Below are 27,270 nucleotides of genomic sequence, written 5' to 3' on the forward strand. Positions count from 1 at the left end.
GCCACTAGAAATATCACTAGCACTGAACTAGGCAATCTATTTGAAGATTTCAAAACAGAGATTTTAAGTACTTTTTGGAATCAAATAGACACTTTAAAAGAAAAGAAGAAGACAAGATGAACAAGAACAATAGTTATGTATATTTTGTCCCAAATGTAGACAAAAACATGCTTTGAAAGAATGTCCTTTAGATAATGTGCAGATTTGTGGGTTTTGTACAGAAAATCATGACACTAAGGATTGCACAAAGATGAAAGTTTTGCAAAACTATAATTTGGAAGCCAACGCAGAAATGGAGAACATGTATTTCATGGGAGCTAGAAGGCCATGGCAGCCAAGACCTCCAGGTATGTTTCAAAATCCAAATCTAGCAAATTATAACATGCATGTTCAAAATTCTTGGAATGTTCCTATGCCTTGGCAAAATTGGTTTAATCAATAGCAGCAAACTTATCCACAACAAGGATGGAAAGGATATTCCTATCCTCAACAATTTTCTCAACAACCACCTCAGCAATATCAACAACCATTTCCTCAGCCATATCCCCAACACTATCAGCAACAATATTCTCAGCCATATCCACAACAATACCCTCAGCAACCAGTTGCTTATCAACAACAAAATCCTCAGCAAACCTTACCTGCTCCTCCACAAATAAATTCACCACAACTACAATTACCATCCAATCAACCTCCTAAACCCACGCAGCTACCAGCTCAACCCATAGCTAACCCAAACAACCGAATAGATAGACCAACTTACAGCGTGGATGAGGGACCATTGTACCCAACTCTGCCACTGCAAAACATTGAACTAAGGTCAGGTCGAATTCTGCAAAAAGAACCTCCACCTGTTCCAATGCAGTCACAAAAAGAGAGTCAAATAGATGAACAAGAAAGACCAACACACAACAAACAAAATGATCCAACACAAAACAATCTAAAACAGGGTCAACAAATCAAAACAGTACAATCATTCCCATTTCTAGAATGATTACTTCAACCAAAATTACCCACACCATTGCCACAATTCGATGTTCTTGATGAATTGAGAAATGTGTATGTCAAAATTCCATTACTCCAGGCAATCAAGGATATTCCAATTTATACCAAAGTCATTAAAGAACTCTGTCTCAAAAAGCCTACAAAGAAAATATTTGATCCACAAACAATACATGTTAGTGGCAATTTAGCTAGCTTAATGTCAAATGTCATTTCCATGGAAAAATATGTTGACCTAGGTATACCTAGAGTCACAGCAATTATCAACAAAATTTCAATTCCGAACACTCTGATTAACTTAGGAGCTACAATAAATGTTATGATATTGGACACAATGAAAATTTTACAGCTAACAAAATTTACAGTCAACACCGATTGTTTTGGAATTAGCAGATCTGTTATGAAACCGGCTCAAGAAAAGATAGAAAAGATAGATCAACGACTTAGAATTCAGCCTCTTCGAGGGGGCAACCTCCTTTACATTACATAAATGAACAATTCTTGGATGATGCAAATGAAAAGACCTCCTTTCTATATATAGGATTCTAAGGGGTCATATCATAATCAGAGCCGACATAACAATAATAATGTAAGGGCCCAATAATAACAATAGTGGGCTTCTATGGGGCACAATAGTAACAATATGGGCACTACATGGGTACAACGATATAATAAGTGGGTTGTACTAATAACAATAAGGGGTTAGACTAGTAGTATAGAGGCCTAACATGCCCCTCTCCTTCAAAGAGCGTTGTCCTCAACGCTTGAGTAGTTCTTGATGCTTCTGTATAAAATTCTTGTCCTCCCATGTGGAGTCTTCAGTGGGTAAGTTCTTCCACTTGATGAGATACTCTGAAATTGGTTGATTTCGTAGCTATTGGGTTCTTGTTTCTGTGACTGCTCCAGGTTCCAATATGATTGTTCCTTCCTCTTCAATTTCTAGCAATATTGTTTGAATTGGGATCTTTTGCAACTTTTAAATAAGTGGCCATACTTCTTCGTCCTTCTTCCATTCATTCCTTGCTTCATTTATCCAATCTGGTTGGATAATAGAAATAGCACAAAACAATGCTTCCACATCCTCATCCTTGAAGAGTCTTCCCATTCGGTAAGGTCGCCATTTTTTAAGTGCATGTAGTGTTGCCAACATTTCCTTATCATAAATAGCTTGCTTGAGATGTAGTAGTAAAAATACCCAATCACCTACATCAAAACATTTTTCACTACGATGTTGATCTACCTGTTGTTTCGTTTGATTTTGCACCGAAATGGCGTTATCCTTTAAAAGTTGGAGAACTTCTTGTTGATGCTCGATGTGATCTTTCACTGCTTGAACCTTTTTCTCCTTGATATGTCCTTCTATCTTTAGAGTTTGAGGAGTGGTAATTTCTTCCAATCCTTTACAAGATATGGTCGGATTTAGTTCGTGATGCTCGATGTGATATTTCACTTCTTGAACATTTTTCTTCTTGATATGTCCTTTTATATTGATAGTTTGAGGGGTGGTAATTCTGACCAATGAATTACAAGATATGGTTGGATTCATTTCTTCTTTCTCGATGTGATCTTTCACTTCTTTCACCTTTTTATTCTTGATATGTCCTTCTATCTTGAGATTTTGAGGAGTGGTAATTCTTGCCAATGCTTTACAAGATATGGCCTGGTTCATTTCTTCTTTCTCTGGGGTTGGGTCCTGGTGTATATCTTCTTCTTTTGATGTTTCTTGATCCTTTTCTTCTTCCTCTTCACAATCTATGTAGAATAATTTCTTCTTAGCACACTTATGACCTTTAGTGTATTTGCTATCACAACTATAACAAAGCCCTTTTGCTCTTTTTTCTTCCAATTGTTGTGGTGTCAACCTTATAGGTTGTGGAAGACTAGGGGTAACAACACTTCCGTCTTTATAGTTGTGAGTGGTATGCTTCCTGGTTGCCATAATTTTGCTTTCCATTTTTCTTGCTAACCTGAATGCCTTCTCTAATGAATCAAGTTCCCAAAGGTGAACATCATGTTGGATATTATCCTTTAAAGACCCTATTAACACATCAATCCTATGCTCCTCTGGAATATCTTTTACCCTTATGTTCAATTTTTGGAACTCCTCAATGTGCTCCATTATTGAACCCTTTTGTTTGAGACTTATCAATTGGCTAAAAAAGGTGTTGCTTTTTGTATCCTCATAATGTGTTATCAATTCTTCCGTAAAAATTGCCCAAGTGATAAATGGTTTACGAGAGCAAAGCCATTGATACCATACAAACTAATTTGGTTCCAAATATAAAGTTGCCATATGTACCTTTTGTGTGTTTTGCACATTATTGAGATCGAAGAATTGCTCCATCTGTAATATCCATGTGTCATGATCCTTGCCATCAAACTTCCTCATATTGATTTTTGGAATATGGTGAGGCTTCGATCCAACATTAGCGTCTATGGAATCATGATTAACATTTCTTTTGTTCTCATCATGAGTTTCCTTTAGTACCCTTTCACCCTTAGGGACCATTTCTTGTAGCAACTTATTCATATTTATCTTCAATTCGTCCATGTCTGTCTTCAAATCTATCTTCAAATCATCCATCTTAGCTTCCACGTCAATCATCTTAGCTTCTACGCCTTTCTTTAAACAGTCCATCTTAGCTTCCACACCTTTCTTTAAACCATCCATCTTAGCTTCTACATCTTTCTTTAAACCATCCATCTTAGATTCTGTTCCTTTTTGTGCAAGGGACAGTTGTTGCACTTGGTCTTGTAATTTTGATATATCATGTTGCATTTCTTCCTCTTCTTCATGAGTCATGCTAGAGATTTCAGGTTCCTTACTAGGTGTTTGCATTTTCTTTTCTCGAGGCATCAGTTACCGATAATAATGCTCTACTATGCCCTTTGAGTTCCTTCAAAATAAATTTTCAAACCAAGCTTAAGCAAAAATTTAAGAAAATCTACACACCTTTTTCACTTTGTAGGAGCTTGATATTGCCTCTGATGTATCTTTGTACATTCCAATCATCTAGTTCTAAATTTGTGACCTGTAGTAGCCCTCTGTGTCCTCTTTCCAATGCCACAAGTCTGACCCAAATTGGATTCTCCAAGGAAGAGTTATGTGAAATCTCCCACAGTGACTTACTTATAGACTAGTTCAGTAGAGCGAACTTGTACGACGTGCCACGAGTCACTGTTTCGACCTTTGGATCTCAAAAATGCATACAAGAAACTACAGTCTGTCCTCTTTCTATACCTTTTTACGAAATTTCAATCCGATGCTCAGAGAGAAAGTTATGATGATTTTCCCCAGGTCACCTGTTTGGAATGTAATTCAGGAGTCTGCAAAAAGACCAACTTCCTCAGATCATATCTCCGCAAATATAGCGCGAAAAGATCTGAAATTTAGACCCGAGATTCAGCGCGATTTCTTCTCAAATGGGTTTTTTTTGTAATTTCTGAAACGTCGCAGAAAAAAAGTTATAGCAAAAATGTCGCGATGACCTGTTTGGAGCAGCGAAACCCTAGAATCCAAAGCTTTGATACCAAATGTTATGAAACCAGCTCAAGAAAAGATAGATCAACGCCTTAGAATTCAGCCTCTTCGAGGGGGAAACCTCCTTTACATTACATAAATGAACAATTCTTGGATGATGCAAATGAAAAGACCTCCTTTCTATATATAGGATTCTAAGGGGTCATATCATAATCAGAGCCGACATAACAATAATAATGTAAGGGCCCAATAATAACAATAGTGGGCTTCTATGGGGCACAATAGTAACAATATGGGCACTACATGGGTACAACGATATAATAAGTGGGTTGTACTAATAAAAATAAGGGGTTACACTAGTAGTATAGGGGCCTAACAAGATCGCTCTAAAGTCATTCTTAAAGGGATACTGGAAGATATAAATGTTTCACTGGACTCTTCGGAGTATCCAGTTGATTTCACTCCAGACAAAATCAAATTTAGGAGGACACCCACTCATACTTGACAGACCATGGTTGGTAACTGCCGATGCATTCATTGGGTGTAGATCTAGTAACATGATCATTTCTAGAGACATAGAGAGAAAACAACTTACCTTGTACCCATCAGCACAAGCTCCAACAGTGACACAAAACCTATGGCTTGCTGAAAAATACAATGATAGGGAAGAAATATACTCTGTTTTAAGCATCAATCAAATATATGATTTTGGGGAGGACAAAAATGAATATTTAGTGGAAATGTTTATCTCTCAACCTGATGTTTCAGAGGAGCTGAGAAATGAACAATACACTACTGCAGATCAAATATTGGCACAAATCTTTCAGGAGACTTGTACGATGTATTATTTGAAAACATTATTTGAAGACATCTTTCCAATCAACTCCATTACAAACACACAAAGCAAGACTGTAGAAATCAACCCAGGAAAAACACTGAACATTGGGGCATTTCTAGAAACATCTCAGGAACGGAAATTGCTTGATTTGCTCACCAAATACCAAAAGGCATTTGCTTGGGACTACACTGACATACAGGGAATTCCCCCGGAAACTTGCACTCACCATATCTATATAGACACTAGTATTCAACTAGTGAGGCAACCACAAAGACAGATGAACCTCATGCTCAAAGAGATTGTAAGAGACGAATTGTAGAAGTTACTAAAAGTAAAGTTCATTTACCCCATTTCTGACAGCCAGTGGGTATCTCCACTAGTAATAGTTCCCAAGAAAAATGGTAAGTGGCGAGTTTGTGTTGACTACAGAGAACTAAATAAAGCCACCTTTAAAGACTATTTTCCATTGCCATTTATTGACCAAGTTTTGGATACATTCGCTGGAAAAATGTCATTTTCCTTCCTGGATGGTTTTAGCGGTTACAATTAGATCAACATAGCCTCAGAAGACCAAGACAAAACAACATTTACATGTCCCTGGGGCACGTATGATTACAATGTGCTACCATTTGGATTGTGCAATGCTCCAACAACATTTCAAAGAGCATTATTAGCATTTTTTTTCTGATTTGGTCCATGAATGTGTTGAGGTATATATGGATGATTTTTCAGTATATGGTAATTCATTTTACCATTCTTTGAAAAATCTTGAGAAATTTTTACAACGATGTATGGAAACCAACTTGTCTTTAAGCAATGAAAATTGTTATATGATGATGAATGAAGGAATAGTATTAGGACATCATATTTCTCCCAAGGGAATCAAGGTAGATCATACCAAAATTCAAATTATTGTTAAATTTCCAATTACAACAAATCAAGAAGATGTAAGAAGCTTTCTTGGTTATGCAAGCTATTATAGGGGATTTATTGAAAACTTTAGTAGGATAGCTTTACCTTTGTTTAAGCTTCTTGCAAAAGATGTATCATTCAGTTGGAACGAGGCTTGTCAAAATTCTTTTGAGAAACTTAAAGAGAAACTAAGCACTGCTCCAGTTTTAAGGGGACCCAATTGGACTTTACCTTTTCACATCTCAACTGATGCATCTGATACAACAGTAGGGGCTTCATTAGGGCAGAAAGAAGGTGCTTTAACTTATGCCATTTACTTTATCAGTAAAAATTTGACTCCTGTTGAACTCAATTACACAGTAACTGAAAAAGAAATGCTTGCAATTATACATTCGATGAACAAATTTCGTCACTACATAACTGGATATGAAGTCCTCGTTCACACTGACCACTCCGCCATTAGATACTTAATGAACAAACCTATTACTAATGGCAGGATCACCAGGTGGTTACTCTTATTGCAGGAATTTAATATCATCATACTGGATAGACCAGGGAAAGAAAACTAGGTAGCAAACTACTTTTCTAGACTACAAAATCTAAGTGAAGCTGTTCTAGTTGAAGATTCATTTCCTGATGAACACTTGTTTACAATTTCAGTGTTAACTCCATGGTACGCTGATTTAGCTAATTACTTGTCCACAGGAAAAGTACCTCCATCTTTCAGCGCAAAGGAGAAGAAAATACTCATTAAACAAAGTGCAAGATATTCATGGGTTAATGGCGATTTGTTTTATATTGGTTATGATATGATTATTAGAAGATGCATTAGAGAGGATGAAATTATTGACATACTAAAATCATGCCATGATCAACCTTGTGGTGGCCATTTTGCAGCCAAAAGGACAACACACAAAATTCTTAGCCTTGGCTACTATTGGCCATCAATTTTCAAAGATTCAAAAAAGTATGTAAGAAGTTGTGACCATTGCCAACACATGGGCAAATCAGCCACCTTCGATGAGATGCCACTACAGCCACAAGTACATCTAGAGCCATTTGAAAAATGGGCTCTCGACTTTGTTGGACCCATTAATCCACCATCCAAAGGTAAGAAGTACATTCTTGTATGTACTGATTATGTGACTAAATGGGCTGAAGAAAAGGCACTTGTAAGGGCAACTGAACAAACAGTAGTCAGTTTCATTTTTGAAGAAATATTTGTTAGATATGGAGTGCCCAGAGAGATAGTAACAGACCAAGGGACTCAATTCACTTCTAAACTGGTTCAATAAATCACTGACAAGTACAAAATCAAACACAGAAGGAGTACACCCTCCCATCCACAGGTCAATGGGCAAGTGGAATCTACAAACCAGACAATAGAAGGGATCATGACTAAAACAGTGGCCACAAATAGAAAAGATTGGGCAGATAAGCTCAATGAAGCACTTAGGGCATATAGAATCACCTGGAAAAATACAACAGGGTTTACACCTTACCAGTTAATGTATGGCAAAGAAGTCATGCTACCAATAAAATTTCAAATACATACTTACAAACTGGCTACAGACTTAGGAATAGATCTCTCTGAAGCACAGCAAGAAAGAATCATGCAATTGAATCAGCTGGACAAGATGAGACAGCAAGCAGTGCAAAGGACAACAATGATACAACAGCAAAGGAGACAGTGGCATGATAAGTTAATTAAGAAGAAAGAATTTCAAGTTGGTGATTGGGCATTACTCTTTGACTCAAAATTCAAAGACTACAAAACCAAATTTACAACCCATTGGATGGGCACTTATGAAATTATTGAAGTCTTTGAGAATGGATCAGTCAAACTCACCACAATTGACCAAGAAGGACGAACATATCTAGTGAATGGACACAGGCTAAAGATCTATCATAGGCCTGTCAACAAAGAAGATTTTATGAAGACAGTGTCACAGCAAAAGGAGGTACAGATAGTACAACAGTCAGCTGTAATATCTAAGCCTTAATCATTTTATTTTTCTCTTAACAAAAGTTTAAAAAAAAAAACAATAAGAAAAAACTAAAAAAAAACATAATAAATGTTTAGATATGAAAACCAGATATGGCATAATCTAAACACGAATTCTTACGAGAAAACCAAGCAATTGGCTTGTAAGAATTCCTTTTCATTCAGTTTGAAGTTCAAAATAAAATCATTTTCCAATTTCTATCTTAGAAACATGACTTGAGGACAAGTCAAACCATCAGTAGGGGAGGAGAAAGTCTGAACTTCTTCATGCTTTCATCTCCTTAATTTCATCTCCAGTAGAAGAAGAGATTTGTCTTTACATTTTCTAATGGATTCTTAACAAGAAATGGTTGTTGTTCAATATTTTTCAAAGGATTTGATCAATATGATGTCCTAAGACTATTCTCGCGGGATCAATATGAAGCCAAAATGAACATCAACGCTTTACTTCAAGTAGCAGAGGTAGAAGCAGAGGCAGCGGGTAGAATTTGACAGGTTAGAATTCATTTGCATGAGGGCATGCAAAATCCTGAGTTTGGGGGAATGTTGGTATCAAATTATGACTGTCCATTTCACTTAAAAATCCTCTTTTGTTAATCATTTTTTACCATCTAACCTTCATATTTCATCCATAACCCTTAGAAACTAAATGATATGATGTCATTATCATTATTTTTAGCTTGAAATTAATTTTTGAAATTATTGTGTTAAAAATGACATTTTCCAGAAAATTACAAGAAGTTGTAACTTCTTGTAATTGCTCCATGGTTTGACCTGTTCCATAACAGGTTGGCGAATTCAAAGATTTTGGGCATGAAGTTAAATGTACACGGAGGGTGGATTACCTATCCACCTTTGAATTTGAAGGAAATATGTGTCCGGTCAACGCTGGTCAAACCCAACCACCATCGTGATGAGCTTGGAAGTGTTAGAATAATTGTTGTCGAGGATGATATGGTGAGCCTAGCTCTCCTTGGCCTTCCCAAGAGTTGGAATAGTTATCAAGACTCTTAATGGGAGGGAGAAGTTGTCAGATTGGGAATGACTATGGTCAGATTTGATGCAGGAGAATATCAAAAGGAACAACAAAGATGGTTCCTCATCAAAGACTGATGATGAGGAAAACTGTGCCTTAGCGGGTAAGGCAAGGAAGGGGAAAGGGAATACATCTCACTCCAAATTGGATTTTTGTCATGGAGGCAAGAAGAAAGAAATGTCGAAAGTTAAGTGCTTTCATTGTCATGAGCTGGGACATTTTGCTCCAAACTCTTCGCTTAAGAGGTCTAAGAAGAAGTCCTTAGGAGGAGCGACGGGTGAGGCTTTGGCCTCTCAATTCAAATTGGACTTTACTCTCATTGCATGTGTGGTGTCATCAATGATGGGTAGTGTATGGTACCTTGATAGTGGAGCTTCATTCCACGTGACTGGTGACAAGGAGTTGTTCAGTGGCCTAGAAGAGAAGGATCTCGAGATGCATATCGAGATGGGTGACGATGAGAGGTATAATGCTACTAGATTGGGCAAGGTTACTTTTTAGAAGGAGCAAGGTGCTCCTCTCACCTTGAGAGATGTTATGTATGTGCCTGGGTTGAAGAACTACTTAGTATCAGTGGCCTGTTGGAGGATAGAGGTTATGATGTGGTCTTTAGCTAAGGAAAGGCGTTCCTTTGACACATAGCCATGGGTAAGGTAAAGAAGATATGGTTTCGAGTTAAGAATCACTATAAGTTGGAGGTAGAGGATTGTGTTGCTTTGAGCGCGAAAGTAGAGAAGGTGCAGAGCTGAGACGTTGGCGAGTCATGGCACAAGCGATTGGGTCACTTGTATCATGGGGCTTTGAAAATCATGAAGCAGATCTCTACTAGTCTTCCCAAAGGTACGCTAGAGCAAGTTGATACATGAAAGGGGTGTACTTTGGGAAAATACATCAAGGCTTCCTTTCACAAAAGAGATAGTCGAGCAGAGGTGATTCTAGAGCGAGTCCATTCAGATGTGTGTGGACCATTCTCGACAGCATCCACGACCAAACACAGGTACTGTGTTATACTTGTTGACGATTTTTCTCGTAAATGCTGGATCCTTTTGATGCAGAAGAAGGATCAAACTTTCACAAAGTTTTTTGAATTTAAAGAATTGGTCGAGAAAGAGTTTGGCAAGAAGGTTAAATCTCTGAGGAGTGATAACGGTGGTGAATATGTCTCCAATGAGTTTAAGAACTTCTTGTTGAAAATAACAACAAGAAATGATAAAAATAAAATCCAGAAATTCCAGTTTAATTTGTCCTTGAATTAAACTGAGAATTAAAATCGAATTTTATTCTCATAACAACTTGTAATAGTTAACTAGAGTGAGTTGACTTGGTTAACTTAGGAATTTCGAGTTGGAAGTCTTTCTGAAGTCATATACATGTTCTCCCTATATTATAGGGGTCAAGGATGAGTTAAGTATGAGTGGTAATTAGTTAACTCAGTTTACTGAGTTAAGTCCAGTTAAATTAGTTCCCAACTGTTTGAAGAACTAATAGTGAGTTAACGGTCAGTTGATGCATTAGTGCATTCAACTAGTGCTACTACAGTTAATTGAAGATTCTCTCTTAAGAAACTCATGCATGTCGATTCTGAGAAAGACCCAGTTGAGAGTAGAGTGCAGAGAGAGTGTACTATTTGTTGTATAATTTTCTGAGTTGTACAGATGGTGCATGCAATCATGAACTGAACCTAGAATGGATTGCATAGTTATGGATGAGGAATTTCCCTTTAAATATAGGTTGATTCTCTCAGGAATTGTGCAAAGAATTAGAAGTTTAGAGGCTTGGAAATTTGGCTAAGTATTGGCCAAAGGAAGTCATCAAGCGGAAGATAAGAAATACTTGTGCAGGTTAAGCTCAAGGTTAAGTAGAGCATATTGTATTCATCCAAATTCTTTGACCAAGAGCACAAGGAAATAGGGACTTGGAGAGCACGGAATTGGCTAAGTGTTGGCCAAGAGTTTGTTTGTGAGTTGGAAATTGATTTTACTGAGTGTTGGGATTGTTCTTGTGAGAACAAGCATTGTATTACATCTTGGATTTTCGATTAATGCAATACAGATAGTGGGATTTTGAGTTGTGGCTTTCCCCGGATATTTATGATGTTATGTGTTTTAGATTCTCTTCCTCTCTTGATTATTGTTTGCTTGATGTTTATGGGCTTCCCCTGTAAAGAGTAGAAGTAGATTCGTCTTTTGCTTTAGCAAATTGCATTAGCTTGTGAATCTACAAGATTTTCTACACTTATGTGCAACAGAAGGGATTAAACGAGAGTTGACGACACCCCATAACCCACAGCAGAATGGGGTGGAAAAAAGGAAGAACATAAGCATTGTAGAGGCAGCACGGGAAATGTTGCATGATCAGGGCCTACCACTACACTTGTGGGCTGAGGCATGCAACACAACAGTGTATTTGCAAAACAGAAGTCCACATCGAATACTTGGGATAAAAACACCATAGGAGGTTTTCTCTAGTAAGAGGCCAGATGTTGGTCACTTTAGGATTGTTGGGTCATCGGTATATTTCCATGTGATCAAAGATGCATGAAAAAAGCTTGAGCCAACAACAGAGTTGGGGATATTTGTGAGGTACAGTGATACACTTCACAACTATCGGTTGTACTCACTGACCAACAGGATGACAATGGTTCACAGGGATGTTAGATTCGATGAGGAGAACGCCATGCGAGTTTCCCTTGAGAAGCAGCTTCAACTACATGCGATTGAGGAGCTTTTAGCTCCAAAGGTTGAGAAGCCTTATATTGATGTGGAGCATCCACATGCACAGGATCCGGGAGTGGAGGCATCCACTCAAGTAGAGTCTTCCAGAGATGGGAGAAAGTGCACCAGAGAGGATGACAGGTTATTACATGATGCATGGGAGAATGTGGGAGCACCCATAGCTCAATGCATGTAGAGGAGGTCACCAGAGAGGTACACTAGATACATGGCTCTTATGAGCGAATGTGTTTAGACAGAACCATACTCCTTTGAGGAGGCAGTGCAACAGCCAGTTTGGGTTGATGCCATGGTGGAGGACTATGACTCCATAGTTCATAATAGTGTTTGGGATGTGGTCCCGAGACCGGAGGACAAGTCAGTGGTGAGTTTCTGATGAATTTACAAGGTGAAGCAAGCTGCAAATGGTAGTGTGGAGAAGCATAAGGCCAGGTTTCTAACCCATGGTTTTTCATAGGTAAAGGGAATTGACTATGATGAGACCTTTGCTCCTGTTACAAGGTACTCATCAATCGGATCTATATTGGCACTATCAGCGCAGATGGGTTGGAAGATACATCAAATGGATGTAAAGACAATCTTCCTTAATGGCATGATTGAAGAAGACGTGTACATAGAGCCGCCTGAAGTTTTTGAGACCTTCGACCGTGAGTCGGATGTGTGCCTGCTTAAGAGAGCATTGTATGGGTTGAAGCAAGCACCTTGTGCTTGGTACACTGGGATTGATAGCTACTTCACCGGGTTGGGCTTCACCAAGAGTGAAGCGGATGCAAACCTGTACCACATAGTGGTGGAAGGTAAATTGTTGATCATTGTGTTATATGTTGACAATTTGATTTTGACAGGTGATGATCAGTGGATCAAGTCTTGCAATGAGGATCTTTCAAGAGAGTTTGAGATGAAGGACATGGGGCTCATGCATTACTTTCTAAGCATGGAAGTATGGTAGGGTGATGGGGAACTGTCTCGGGGAATGTATGCCAACGAGATACTTAGGAGGGTTCTACATGAAGAGCAGAAAACCCATAGAAACTCCTCTAGCAGGTGACTGGAGGAAAGACGATGCTTCTTTAGGGGAACTAGTGGAAGCTACTGTGTATAGGCAGCTTGTGGGTTCACTCATGTATTTGGTGAACACACGACCGAATATGTGCTATGTAGTTAACCAACTTAGTCAAATGATGGTTAGGCCTGCCAAGTTGTATTGGAAAGCGGAAAAACATGTGTTGAGATACCTCAAGGGAACTACTTAGTATGGATTGTGGTACATATGGACAGAGGGAGTGAAGCTTCAAGGCTTCACCGATGCATATTGGGCAAGGAGTCCATCCAACATGAAGAGCACATCAGGAGGAATCTTCAGTATTGGGTTAACAATAGTTTCTTGGTACAACAGGAAACAAAGATCGGTTGCACTCAGTTCAACAAAGGCAAAGTACATGGCTGCAAGTCAGGCAATATGTGAGGCCATCTAAATGAAGAAGATTTTGGTTAGTTTGTTTGGTTAGCAAATGGATCCAACTGTGATCACTACGATAATCATAGTTGTATCAAGCTCTTTGAAAATCCAGTTTTTCATGATCGGTCCAGGCACATAAATATCTGATATCATCATCTTCGAGATTGTGTATTGAGGCGGATTATGTTGTTGGAGTACATTCCCAGGGAGGAGCAAGATGCTGACATTTTGACAAAGGCATTGTCAATATGTAAATTCAAGTTTCACAAAGACAGGATCGGGGTAGCTAATAATCCCTTTCTTGTTGAGAGGGAGTGTTGAGAAATGACAACAAGAAATTCCAGTTTAATTTGTCCTTGAATTAAACTATGAATTAAAATAGAATTCTATTCTCATAGCAACTTGTATATAGTTAATTAACTTTAATTAACTTAATTAGGTTAGGAATTTCGAGTTGAAAGTCTTTATATAGTCATGTATATGTTCTCCTTAAATTTTAGGGGTTCATGATGAGTTTATTTGAGTTGTAATTATATAACTCAATTTCACTGAGTTATAGACAATTAAACTAGTTCTAACTGTTTGTAGAACTTGTAGAGGTCTAGCAGTGAGTTGGTGAATTGATGCATCCTCAGCGCTACTCTAGCTATCTGAAGATTCCCTCATGAGAAACTCATGCATGTCAATTCATAGAAAGACCCACTTGAGACTAGAGTGCAGGGACATTGTACTATCAGTGGTATGATGATTCGAGTTGTACATGTCATGCATGCAATTAGAGAAAGACCTAGTTTTGGATTGCGCAGTTATGGAGGAAGGATTTCCCAATTAAATATGGGTTGATTCTCACAAAAATTGTGCAAGGAAATAGGGGCTTGGCAGGCATCATAAATTGGCTAAGTGTTGGCTAGAGCAGGCTTGCGAGGCAGAGAGTTGATCATACTTGTACATGAATTGTTCTTGTGAGAACAAGCTTTGTATTATCACTCAAATTTTTTATTAATGCAATAGATAATCGGGGTTTTGAGCAGTGGCCTTCCCCAGAGAAACAATTATGTTATGTGTCTTTGATTAATTCCTCTTGCTGATTATTGTTTTCATCGATTTATTGGTTTCCGTTGTTTAAACAGTAGAGTAAATTTGTGTCTTGTGCTTTAATACATTACATGAGCTGTGAATCTACAAGAAAAACTACACATTGCCCTTAAACTCCAATTTCTACTAGGTAACTCGAATTTCATGCACACATGAATTGATCAGTTAATTGATTAACCATTGAAGTTACACTCCACTACTAGACCTTCCACTAGTTCCTCCAACAGTTGAAACTAGTTTAATTGACCTAACTCAATTTAACTGAATTAAATTGTTACAATGCCTCTAACTCAAATTAACTAACATAACTGAATGATAACAACTATTTCAACTCAGTTAACTCATTCAAGTTGTCTAATGATGTGGAATTTTGACTTTCTCCTATTTTAATTAGAGGCAGAATTAAATTAAAAATTCCTTAATGCATTTTCAATAAACTGTGAATCCATTCTGACATAAATTCATGCACTTGCTGCTAAGAATAAGTTTGAGTCACTGTGGGTAGTGGATGTCACTAGTTATAGCTTTTTTGACCCAAAAAAAAATAAAAATAAAAATTTGTAAAGATGATACTTTACATGTAATGCTATGTTTCCCGCACAGAGTAATGTTCTGGCTTTTACAAAGTGAGCAACTTATTTTAAACATGTTTAAATTAAAAATTCCTCGCTGAATTTTCAATCAACTGTGCATCCATTCTGACATGGATTCATGCACTTGCAGCTAAGAATAAGTTTGTGCATGCATTCTGACATGGATTCATGCACTTGCAGCTAAGAATAAGTTTGAGTGGATTTCACTAGTTATAGTTTTTTTTTTTCAAAAATAAAATTTGTAAAGATGATACTTTACCTGCAATGCTCTGTTTCCGCACAAGGTAACGCTCTGAATTTTACAAAGTCAGCAACTTATTTTAAACATATTTTATGCGTTGTCATAGCGTGGGATTTTCTCAAATTTGTTTTGATCTTAAAAGGAATCTTGTGGACAACTGGACATTTTGTTTAACATGTTTCATATTTTATGAAATCTTATTTGCAAGTGGGGATCTAATATTTTTTACTTTATATGAAATCTTATGACCAAGTGGGGTTTGTGATGGGAGCCAGATACCGAATACTTTCTCCGTTCGTTTTGGTGATAATATTTCCAACATGCAAATATTTAATTTTTTTTCTTTTTAATTTGGGAGTAGGGATAGAAATACGAAATGGGGTTCAAGTTTAATTCGATTTACTTTAATTCCATTTATTGTTGAAAAGTGAATTTTTTTTTTTAGATTTATGTTTTTGAAAGTTTTACCGTAAGTCTACAAGACCATGGCAGCAATGTGCTCTTGTACCGCAACAAAATACTATTTGGTTTCTGTAATTGGCAAGTACATACTAGAGACATTCTGAAGAGGCACACAATATCAATGAGCATACTTTTGAATTCCTCAAATAATGATCCTTTCTAACTGTTTTAGCTCAATTCTGCAAAGTTTAAATTTCAAATTTTTTCTCACACAAAACTAGTAAATAAAAAAAATTACATAAATTTTCTATCTTTTATATTACTCTTTCTTAATACTACCTTATAACCTTTCATTTATAACTGTGGTACAATTACTAATTTATATTTACTTGAAAATATTACCACCATACCATTTCTCATACAAACTTATTTCAAATAGTTACTCACTTGTATAGACAAGAACGACTCTGCTAATTACCTAATAACTTCATAGTACTCATCTCAAGATCATCATCATAATTATCTATAATACAGTATTCCCCTTTCGCATCAAAATTTAACTATAAATGATATTACAGTGGCACATAAAACCAAAACATAAATAATTTTTATAGTGGCACAGAGAATTTAACTTTAAAACCAAGTTATTTCACGGTGGCACATAAAAGCGAAAGCCCGTGAACTTTATTTTACAGTGGCACATGAAAACGAAAACTCATGATCTTGGCCTTCTCATTACCTGCAAGGTATCTAAAGCTCTATTGCCACGCGGGATTTGATAAAGATCTGCATGTCACCTCTCAGATGGAGTCCCTAAATGTGGAGTCGACTCCTTCTGAATCTTATAATCAGCCTATAATCAGCCAGAGTACTTCCATTCTCCAGCTGATTACCAGCAAATATTAGCCTCTGCTGGTCTGGTAGGATGCCCTTATCAGGGATCTTATATAAGCCTCTGGTGGTCAGGTGGGATGCCCTCCGTGTCCTGGATCTTAGTCTTCACATTGTCAATGGTGTCAGAGCTTCCCACTTCCAGAGTAACAGATTTACCTGTAAGCCTCTGGTGGTCAGGTGGGATGCCCTCCTTGTCCTGGATCTTAGCCTTCACATTGTCAATGGTGTCAGAGCTTCCCACTTCCAGAGTAACAGTTTTACCTGTAAGCCTCTGGTGGTCAGGTGGGATGCCCTCCTTGTCCTGGATCTTAGCCTTCACATTGTCAATGGTGTCAGCGCTTCCCACTTCCAGAGTAACAGATTTACCTGTAAGCCTCTGGTGGTCAGGTGGGATGCCCTCCTTGTCCTGGATCTTAGCCTTCACATTGTCAATGGTGTCCGAGCTTCCACTTCCAGAGTAATAGCTTTTACCTGTAAGGGTTTTGACAAATATCTGCATGCCATCTCTCAGATGAACTTAAAAACATCTGACAAAGATCTGCATGCCACCCCAGACGCAGCACCAGGTGTGGAGTCGACTCCAGGCTCCACATTTGGCAGTTGAGTTGCCCACCTCCAAGTAAGGTTTTTGACAAAGATCTGCATTTCACCTCTCAGACGAAGCACAAGCTGTGATGTAGATTCCTTCTGGATGTTGTAATCGGCCCATGTCCGCTCACCATACAATGGTTACCGACAAATACACGCCTCTGCTGACCTGGTCGAATGCCTTCCTTTGTTCTGGATCCTCACATTACTCGGTGGTGTCTGAGACCTCAACCGCCAAAGTTGACATCAATACCACGATGGCTAGGCTAAGGCCTGCATTACTCCTCAGATGGAACACCGACTGTAGAATTGAATTGACCCCGTTTGAATGTCATATTCAACCACGGAACGCCCATCTTAAAAACGGAGTAACGCAGGCCTGCAAATCAACAATCACACCATTACAACACTGAAACGACAATTTTTCGAGTTTACTTTGGCTAATAATCTGACAGGAATTTATTAGAATTTGATGAATGTGGGGTGTGTTTAATTTTCACAATTTTTTTTATAGGTTTTTTTAAATGAAAATTTTAGTTTAGATAATACAAATCGAGATTGTATCATAATTTATTTTTTAATTCTTGAAAAATTTTCCAAAAAATCTAATAATTAGGCATCTCCAAATGAAAAAATTACAATAATATATTAATAACAATCCCAAAGGCTTGTCAACATGTTAAAATTTACACCATCAAAACCATAAAATTGAAAGTCCTTAACTAGGTCTCCATTTTGCCCAAAAAATAATGGAAATTCTGGCACAATTTTGATAAAAAATCTAACAATTTTTTTTGGAAAGACTGGTAAAGACTGTTGAGCTTCAAGATTTTAAGTGCCCCAAGGGGTTTTAGATGGTGCTGAATCTATTTGCACCATCAAAAATACTATTCAAACACTCCTACTCATTTGCACCATCAAAAATAAGATTCAAACACTCCTACTCATTTCCACCATCAAAAACAAGATTCAAACACTTATTAAAAAAACAAAACAAAACCAGATTCTTGATATTTTTTTAAAGAGTCGTCTAACAACATGGAGGAGGAATTGCCAGAACGGCCAAAAGTGGCTGGAAAAGGGGAAAAACTTTCAAAAAATCTTGTAGAGACAGTGTTTGAATAGTGTTTTTGATAGTGGAAATGGATTCAGCGCCATCAAAAACGTCTAAGACACTTAAAATTTTGAAGTTTCTATAACTTGGATTTACAAAAATCTTTGAAGGATTTTCTCCAAATATGAGCTGAATTTCCATAATTTTTCAGGCAACCCTCCAAATTCTTACAATTTTTAACGGCGAAATTGACATCTTAGTAGAGATCGCCAATTGAAATCTAAAAATATCTGATAAGTCAAAATTGAAATCTAAAGATATCTGATAAGTTAGCCAAATACCGCAAAAGTTCTATTCACAGGAAACCCGGAGATAATATAAGGTTAAAGATAAGACTGAACAATAAATACGAAAAAATAAAAACATAAAAATTCGGAAACCCTCCCAGAATCTCTAACAGGGCGAAAGATTTCATACCCACAAAAACCATGACATGCCTAAATTATCAAAAATTTTGCGGATTGAAAAATTTCTGCCAAACGGAAGGCCCGAGATAAGAACAAAGATATCCTCCTAAAAATTACCCTACAGAAAAAGATATCGTAACGTTATTACAATGAAGCACGGCCCGAATATCACAGAGGATTTAACCTCTCAAATTTCATCCAGAAGTCACGAAAAGTGGTGTAAAATGAAAAGGGTGGTTTTATTGTTCAGTTTGATTTATAATGTTGTCTGATTCAGCAAAATTGAAATTTTATTATATTCACTAAAATAAAAATTTTAATAATATTGACTCACAAAAAATTAGATCTTTCTCTATTCATATTAAATCTATATTTAAAATAAATCGTCCTGACGTTCTTACAGAATTTTAGAGACCCCGAGATATACCTCCGGGTTAATGTCGAACTTGACCTTACAATTCCCATTGTAATTAAACTGAAATCACAGAGTTACAGGAGTAAAAGAGTCACATTTCAAAAAACCGAGCGAGAAAACTATAGACAAAACAACATAATTAAGATAAATTTTACAAACCACAGGAGCAACATCGACGCTAGTCAGGGGGTAATGCTTACCTTGTCTTGGATCTTGGCCTTGATCTCCTGGATCTTGGCCTTGATGTTAGAGCTCTCAATCTCGAGGCCAGAAAAGTGTTCTGGGCAATGAAACCTGCAAATCAGCAATTACGATTGTAATATTGAAACCACAGAGTAGCGAGAATGACAGAGAAAAGCTGTCAACAAACTCAAGGAAATCGAGTGTCTTTACAACGTCTCATCGTCCGCAAGAAAAGTTTATGTCTTTCAAAGAACTTAATTACATCAACCAACTTATCATATGCCTCCTGTGTCATCTCAGTCGGATCTGTAAATCAACAATTATCATTTCATTACTGAACAAGAGAGTGCCGCATGGAAGAAAAAAAAAAAAGCCCTTGTTGTACAGTGAACCACATAAAAAAAGAACGAGAATAAAAAACACAACATAAAAATATACTTTACGGACCCAGTGATTTAATGTCGAAGTTATGTCCATGGGACTCCCAGAATCTGCAGATCATGGGAATGGTCACAAACGACCCGCGGTGAAGACGTTTGCGCGAAAATTCCAGGCGCGTAATGGCCGTTTGTCGATCTGCAAATCGACCACTACAATTGTGATGCTGAAATCGCAGATACCCCTCAAAAAGCATAATTGACACAATATGGGGCTTCCAGAGCACAGAAATTAAAAACTTAGAATAAACCAATTACCAAAGGCCAATATATACTTAAATATAAGTACCAAAGGCTCAAATGCTATACCTCGGGACTGGAAATCACTAGGCAACTCATGTCTTTCCCACATTCCAATAACGTCATCCCAAAACATAGCGAGCTTTAGCCTAGTTAGATTAGCATGGATATCTTTCTTGTCACTTTGGATCTTGAAGGCATCATAATATCCTATGCCACAACGCTTCTCATGCATCTCTTTATACCATTCAAGCTCTGCCATAATACTTTGTCTTACGCTTAACTCAATAGCTAGCTCAGCAAAGTTTGTGTTAGGCTGGTTTTCCATACTTCCTGCTGTTTGCAGGGCAATCAGTGCATGATAATTCTGCACAAAGTTCCCATCACCAATTCAAGAACACATTTCAAGTATCAATTAATTATAAAAAAATCCACATTAAACCACTAATTCATTTTAAATAAAACCATAAAATATACATTATTTTCTCAATAAACCCTATACTTCCAACCCTTACCCTGCATATAACATCAAACAACCTCTCTAAAGAAATAACATCAAGCATACTCTTAAAAGAAAAAATCAAAAAGTACAAGAAAACCTGCGAAAAGTCTGATTCGGCCTGATAAAACCTGATGGCTGGTAGATATTTGATAATAAAAACAAAACCTTGCCTCATTCCATTTGGATCTAATAATTCCTGATAACAACATACAGGTGTTTCATTGTTTGCAACTTAATGATAGAACTCTACTGGGAAAAATGAAAGGACTCCATCCCTTCCTTTGGATCGTCAGCTAATCATGCCAAAACAACTTTTAACGGAGGAAAACTGCACGAATACCCAGTAAAATAAACAGAGTATGCTAGATAATCAGGCCAAAGCCATACCTGTAAACCGAGAGGCGTTCTAGCTTTCGCAGAATTTCACAGATGCCACAGCCTTATCAATACTGCCGTGCGGATAGGAAATGAGTGAAGGAAACTAGACAGAATGGTGTATTTATTAAAGAGAGTAGCAAAAGGTCTCGCAACTTGAGACCTTTTAAATAATATAAGAATAGGTATTAGGTTTCATGGGTAACCATGTCGATATACGGTACCCCATTAATAACTATTTATTAAAGTGGTCAGATGCTTTTTTACCCGGTTACGTAAGAGAGTAGCAAAAAGTCTCGCAACTTGAGACTTTTTAAATAATATAAGAATACGTTTTAGGTTTCATGGGTAACCATGTCAGTAGAGTTGATATATCGTACCCCATTAATAACTATTAAGTATATTTTATTAAAAGTTAATTATTATCATATTATTTATTATATTAACATTATTTTGTATATTAATATAATATTAGTAATTATATAAAATTGGGTTAATATTAATAATTATATTTAAAATTATAATATAATTCATCTTTTTAGTTAATAATATGTATTTATTTATACTATTAGGTTATCATTAATAATGACTAGCAATTGCTTAAAAGGTGAAAAAAATGGCTGATAAATTTGTTAAATTAAAAAAAATTGTATTTAGATTTTTATAATTAAACAAATAAATAAATAAACATTGATCTTATAGCTTTTATGGGTTAGGTAAATAAACATTGATCTTATAGCTTTTATGGGTTAGGTAAGCAAATTTGTGGTTATTTATCTTGATTATGTTATTGTTTCTTCTAAATCTCATCAGAAACATCTAAAGCACTTGATCAAGGTTTTTGATAGGTGTAAGAAATTTGGGATATCATTGAACCCTAAAAAGTCTTTGTTTTCTATCAAAGGAGGAAAATCGTTGGGCCATATAATTTCAAAAGAAAGAGTGGTAATTGATCCCAAGCATGTGTCTACCATTAAAACATTGACCTTACCTAGAAACAAGAAAGAAATTCAAGCTTCACTGGGCAAAATTAATTTTTGAAAAAAATTCATCCCAAATTATGCAGAAATTGTAAAAGAGATTGTAAAAGATATTACTGACATACTCCAAAAAGATCATAAAGTTAAATGGACTGTCTCTTTCAAGCATGTATTTGATTAGATCAAGAAAGATTGTTGAGTATGCTAGAAAAGAAAAAACCTGTGTGAAAATCTGTGAAAGAAAAACCTCTACACCGCATTACTATATTTAATAAACGCCAGACAAAAGCACAAAATCTAATAAACGCCAGACATTACTATATAACAGATACTTAAACAAACGACCACTAACAATTTCCAGTATGTTGCCACGCAAATGCCCTCGGAAAATGTCCCAAAAAGCGATGGAAAAGGGAAAAATGTGATCGAACCTCCGTATTAGGTGCCCAATCTGCCAATTCAGCGCAGAAATTCGAATGTTCCAAATCTACCAATTCAGGAAGCGAACCCAAGGAATCTGGCGATTCAGGCGATGAGTATTCATGAGAATTTTCCCCGTCATGGTTGCGCCCCCTACAATCCGTCAATGACACGTGCATCTCATCCGCTGGCTCTGCCATCGGTGCTCCCACGCGCCTATCTAGCTGTACGACAGGAAATGGACCACAGGTTCCTGCTCGTGGCCACTAAAAGCACATGCTTTGAATTAACTGCGAGGAAAATTTTAACGTCAATAATTAACGTTAAAAGATAGTTAAAAGTACATGCTTTGCATTAAATTTTAACGTTCATAATTTTACCTGTGGGGAAATCAGTTAAAGATAGTTAAGGAAAATAACTTTTTCCGGACATGTTTGGAGGCGACGAGACATTGGATGTTCACAGTTTCCAAAAGCCGTAATATATTTGGGTTATCTAACTCAATTTGTGACCCCAAAAAACAATAGTTTGTATTTCTCCTCATCATCAGGGCAGGGCTTATAATCGGGGCTTATCATCAGTCATGTATTCTCCTTCGGGCTTTTAATAGGTTACAGTGGCCTATACGAGGGGCTTATCATCAATCATGAACGTTAAGGGTGGTATTCTCAGGAACATATTTGAACAGTGGGGTTTCATTTATCAAGACTTTTACCAGACACCAAATTGGTGTAAGAGACTCCTTGTTTGTGAGACAAAAAACCCACTTTTGCACAGCTATTTGACTGCTAAATCTTTTACTCTACCCCTCTGGTTTTGAACCTATAATCTTTATTAAAAAAAACATACCCTTAGAACATGCAATAAATGAAAACTATTAACCAACAATAAACCACTAATTCATTTTAAATAAAACTATAAAATATACATTATTTTCTTAATAAACCCTATACTTCCAACCCTTTCCCTGCATAACATCCCACAACCTCTCTAAAGAAATAACATCAAACATACTCTTAAAAGAAAAAATCAAAAAGTAAAAGAAAACCTGCGAAAAGTCTGATTCGGCCTAATAAAACCTGATGGCGGGTAGATATTTGATAATAAAAACAAAACCTTGCCTCATTCCATTTGGATCTAATAATTCGGTGTTTCATTGGTTGCAACTTAATGATAGAACTCTACTGGGAAAAATGAAAGGACTCCATCCCTTCCTTTGGATCGTCAGCTAATCATGCCAAAACAACTTTTAACGGAAGAAAACTGCAAGAATACCCAGTAAAATAAACAGAGCATGCTAGATAATCAGGCCAGAGCCATACCTGTAAACCGAGAGGCGTTCTAGCTTTCTCAGAATTTCACAGATGCCACAACCTTATCAATACTGCCGTGCGGATAGGAAATGTGTGAAGGAAACTAGACAAAATGGTGTATTTATTAAAGAGAGTAGCAAAAAGTCTCGCAACTTTAGACTTTTTTAATAATATAAGAATAGGTTTTAGGTTTCATGGGTAACCATGGGGATATATGGTACCCCATTAATAACTATTTATTAAAGTGGTCAGATGCTTTTTTACGCGGTTACGTAAGAGAGTAGCAAAAAGTCTGGCAACTTGAGGTTTTTTAAATAATATAAGAACAGGTTTTAGGTTTCATGGGTAACCATGGAGTTGATATATCGTATTTTTTAAAGGAAGAAATTTCGGCGTAAATCACATTTAGAAAATCATTGTCGAGGCGTTTCGAACCAACTAGTGAGGTTCATGGTCAGGATAAGTTGAAGAAACAGATCCAGCTTTGCATGTTAAATAGTCTGCGCAGAACCTCCGATGGCTAACTTGACCAACGGCTAATTTTGCCTTAGGGATCAAAGTTATAAAATCATTTTTATAATTTAAAGGAAGTTAGTTAATTCGGTGACCATACCTTTAATATATATATATATATATATATATATATATATAATTTTAATCGTGTTTAAGTTAATAGTTAGTTAAAAAAGTATCTTTTAATAATTAAAAAATTATAAATTATTTGTAACTTAAATGGGATCTAGTTATATGTAAGTAATTTAGGATAATAGTTAGTTAGAATACATATATAATAGAACGAGAAAAATAATAATAATAAAAATAAAATAAAATAAATAAATAAATTTAATTAAGAACATAACTGGTAAAGGTTAAAGTTAGTTGAAAAAAATAAATAAATACATATATATATATATATAAATAAAAAATCAAACATAAAATAAAATAAAATAAATAAATAGATAAAAATAAGAAATAAATAAATATATCCAAATAAAAATAAAATAAATAATACAATATATATATAAGAATACCTGAAAAAAAAAGGCCGGGGTTATTTAATAAAAAAGGAATATTAGTTAAGATTTAAATTGATTTAGGTGAATTATAATGAATAGATTTATGTATAACTTAGAAATTTAATATTTATAATAAAATATAATAAATGTTTTTATTTTATTAAAAAGAAAAATGAAAAATATGTATTATAAAATTTTTAAATTTAATTAAAATATACAAATCCATGATCTTTGGAACCTCTCACCCTAGCCGCGCGCTGCTCTGCACAGCGGAGTCGCATCAGAGCCACAGCCGCCATCGATCGACGCAGCCATGAGCGGTCCAGGGGGCGGGGAGGCCGCTCCCACCCCTCCAATCTCATCTGCAGAAGCTTTTAGTAGCCTGTTAAAACAGCAAGGGAAGAAACGCAAATCTTCAGAGGCGCCGAAGTTCATTAAGAAACTGGAAGAGATTCCAGAGATTGCTCTCCCAGAGGAACAATCGATCAAAATCGCTCTGGCTCTGGCTGACAGAGGCCTAGTAGGGCAGTTTATGGGCCGCTGGCCATCTACAAAAATCACGGACGAATGGATTCAGAGGAACTGGAGACCTCAGCTAAAAAACAATGTGATATGTTATGTTGTGGGACGAGGCTACTTCATTTTTGAGTTTACAACCAAAGAAGATCGGGATTTGGTGTTCAGAAACGGGTCGTATTTTATGGGAAATCAAGGTCTGTACCTAAATAAATGGAGCCCCGACTTCGACCCCTCCGTGGATGTCCCTAAGGAGGCGCCGGTCTGGGTTCGCCTCCCTAACCTCCCGATACATTGCTGGAGCTATCAATCCCTGCAGAAGATCGGAAATGGGCTGGGTCGTTTCATTGATAAAGCTGATCATAAGGGCCAATATACCTGCGCCAGAACCTGCGTGGAAGTCGATCTAGAAGCCGGTCTGCCCGAAGCGGTCAAGCTCTCAGTAGGAGAATGGCAGCACTATCAGAAGCTGGATTACGAGCAGTTGCCGTTCAAATGCCGAACTTGTCATGAGCATGGACATTTCCAGCGTGACTGCCCAAAAGCTTCAGCAGGGACCACGGTTGAAGAGGGAGGATGGAAAGAAATTAAAAAGGGAAAGGCTGTCCCAAAGCCTCCGGGGCAGAATTCCTCTGCATCGTTGGGGAAACCTCAATCTAATCCAAAACCCAATGCTGATTTCAAAGATTGCCCCTCCTCAGAAGAACAAGTGGAGACCATGGAGACTCAAGAGGAAACTGGAAATAAGTCAAAGCAAGTGAAAGATATTGAAGGCGAATCATCGGCTCCTCCAGTTGTTGACGGTCAGCAGGGGAAAGAAGGAAATGAAGAGCATATCAGCCTCGCCTCCGAATCAGAGGAGGACTCGGAGGAGAGAGATTCTGAAACAGATAACTCGCAAGTCACTCCTATTAAATCGACAAGGGGCCGGAAATCCAAGAAGAAACAGCGGGAGGAAAAAACTTATCTAGATGTCCTCCAAGGTTCTCAAAAAACCCTCAAAGGAATGATGAATACGAGATCTGGGCGCAAGAGTAACAGGGCTCCAAAAGGAGCCTCAACCCCCCAAATCAGTAAATAATGAAATACGTCTCCTGGAACTGTAGAGGATTAGGCAGCAGGTTGAAAGAGGAAGCCGTCAAAGACATAGTGAGAATATATGCGCCTGAAATCCTTCTCATCCAGGAGACTAAGCTGGAGGAACCCCTTCTCCTCCAATCCAGTAAAGTATTTTGGCAAAAAGGTCAAGGAAGAGCGGTAAGTGCAAGAGGTGCTTCTGGTGGAATAGCCACCTTCTGGAACAGCTCCATTTATGATCTCATTCAAGAAAAAAGCAGTCCCCATTGGCTTTTCACTCAACTCCTTCACAAAGATTCTGGTCAACAAGTAAGTATGTTTAATTTATATGCTCCCGTTTTGCTAGGGGAACAAAAATTTTGCTGGAACTCGCTTCAATCTTTTCTTTCAGAACAAAATCCAGGAAACATTATCATTGCAGGGGATCTGAATGTCACCCTTGCTCTTGATGAAAAAAAGGGAGGCTCCATTGTCAGGGACCCTGCTAGAGAATGGGTTGAAGATATTATGCTGGGCTGGGACCTGGAGGATATAAAACCTACTTCAGGCAAATTCACCTGGTCCAATAAAAGATTAGCCCCAAATCATATAGCTGCCCGTTTGGACAGATTCCTTGTCCATTCATCCTTCCTGACTTGCGGTCTAATGGCCACTTCTAAAATTCTTCCAAATCTCATTTCTGACCACAAGCCCATCCTCCTTGAGCTTTCACTGGATGGCAATTTAGGCCCCATTCCATTCAGGTTCAGCCCTTTGTGGATACAGCAAGAAGGATTTCAAGATGTTGTTTCGGATGCCTGGAATAGGCCTGTCCATGGCTCCCCTTTCTATGTGTGGGAAGAGAAAATTAGAGTTTTAAAAAGAAGCCTTAAGGAGTGGGCAAAAAGAATGGAAACACCTACTGCCAAAAGAAAAGAATCTCTCAACAACCTTGCTGCCCATCAAACAGCAATGGAGAATAGTCCTGTAACTCAAAATCTCCTTCAAAAAGAAGTCG

The 27,270-nt window shown here is 37.2% G+C and overlaps 1 protein-coding gene across 5 annotated transcripts; it reads right to left on the reverse strand.

Annotated features, from left to right (window-relative positions):
- Positions 1-619: 619 nt before the first annotated feature.
- Positions 620-20,211, reverse strand: LOC149172196 (uncharacterized). Of its 5 annotated transcripts, none has more exons than XM_089424250.1 (6): positions 20,144-20,211; positions 19,845-19,973; positions 19,608-19,703; positions 19,415-19,508; positions 19,201-19,274; positions 620-851 (listed from the first exon to the last, which is right to left on the reverse strand). In XM_089424250.1, exons 1-6 carry the CDS (start codon positions 20,208-20,210, stop codon positions 760-762), a joined length of 552 nt encoding a protein of 183 aa, XP_089280376.1. In that variant the 5' UTR covers position 20,211; the 3' UTR covers positions 620-759. The 5 variants fall into 5 exon arrangements, with proteins under 5 accessions (XP_089280376.1, XP_089280377.1, XP_089280378.1 ...); XM_089424251.1 differs by having other exon boundaries at positions 687-851; positions 19,227-19,274; XM_089424252.1 differs by lacking the exon at positions 620-851 and adding an exon at positions 16,382-17,657 and having other exon boundaries at positions 19,227-19,274.
- Positions 20,212-27,270: the final 7,059 nt, after the last annotated feature.

This window comes from Pinus tabuliformis, chromosome 4_2 (assembly GCF_031772625.1).
Source record: "Pinus tabuliformis cultivar Carrire ecotype Pingquan chromosome 4_2, CPIR1, whole genome shotgun sequence".
NCBI lineage: Eukaryota > Viridiplantae > Streptophyta > Pinopsida > Pinales > Pinaceae > Pinus > Pinus tabuliformis.

Excerpts from the sequence above, each read along its gene's own strand:
- LOC149172196 (XM_089424249.1), bottom strand. The coding sequence starts at position 20,210 with ATGTTTTGGGATGACGTTATTGGAATGTGGGAAAGACATGAGTTGCCT. Across the intron at positions 19,704-19,844 it reads CTTCGACATTAAATCACTGG|ATCCGACTGAGATGACACAG; the intron begins GTCCGTAAAGTA and ends GTTGATTTACAG. Across the intron at positions 19,509-19,607 it reads CTTGCGGACGATGAGACGTT|GTTTCATTGCCCAGAACACT; the intron begins GTAAAGACACTC and ends GCTGATTTGCAG.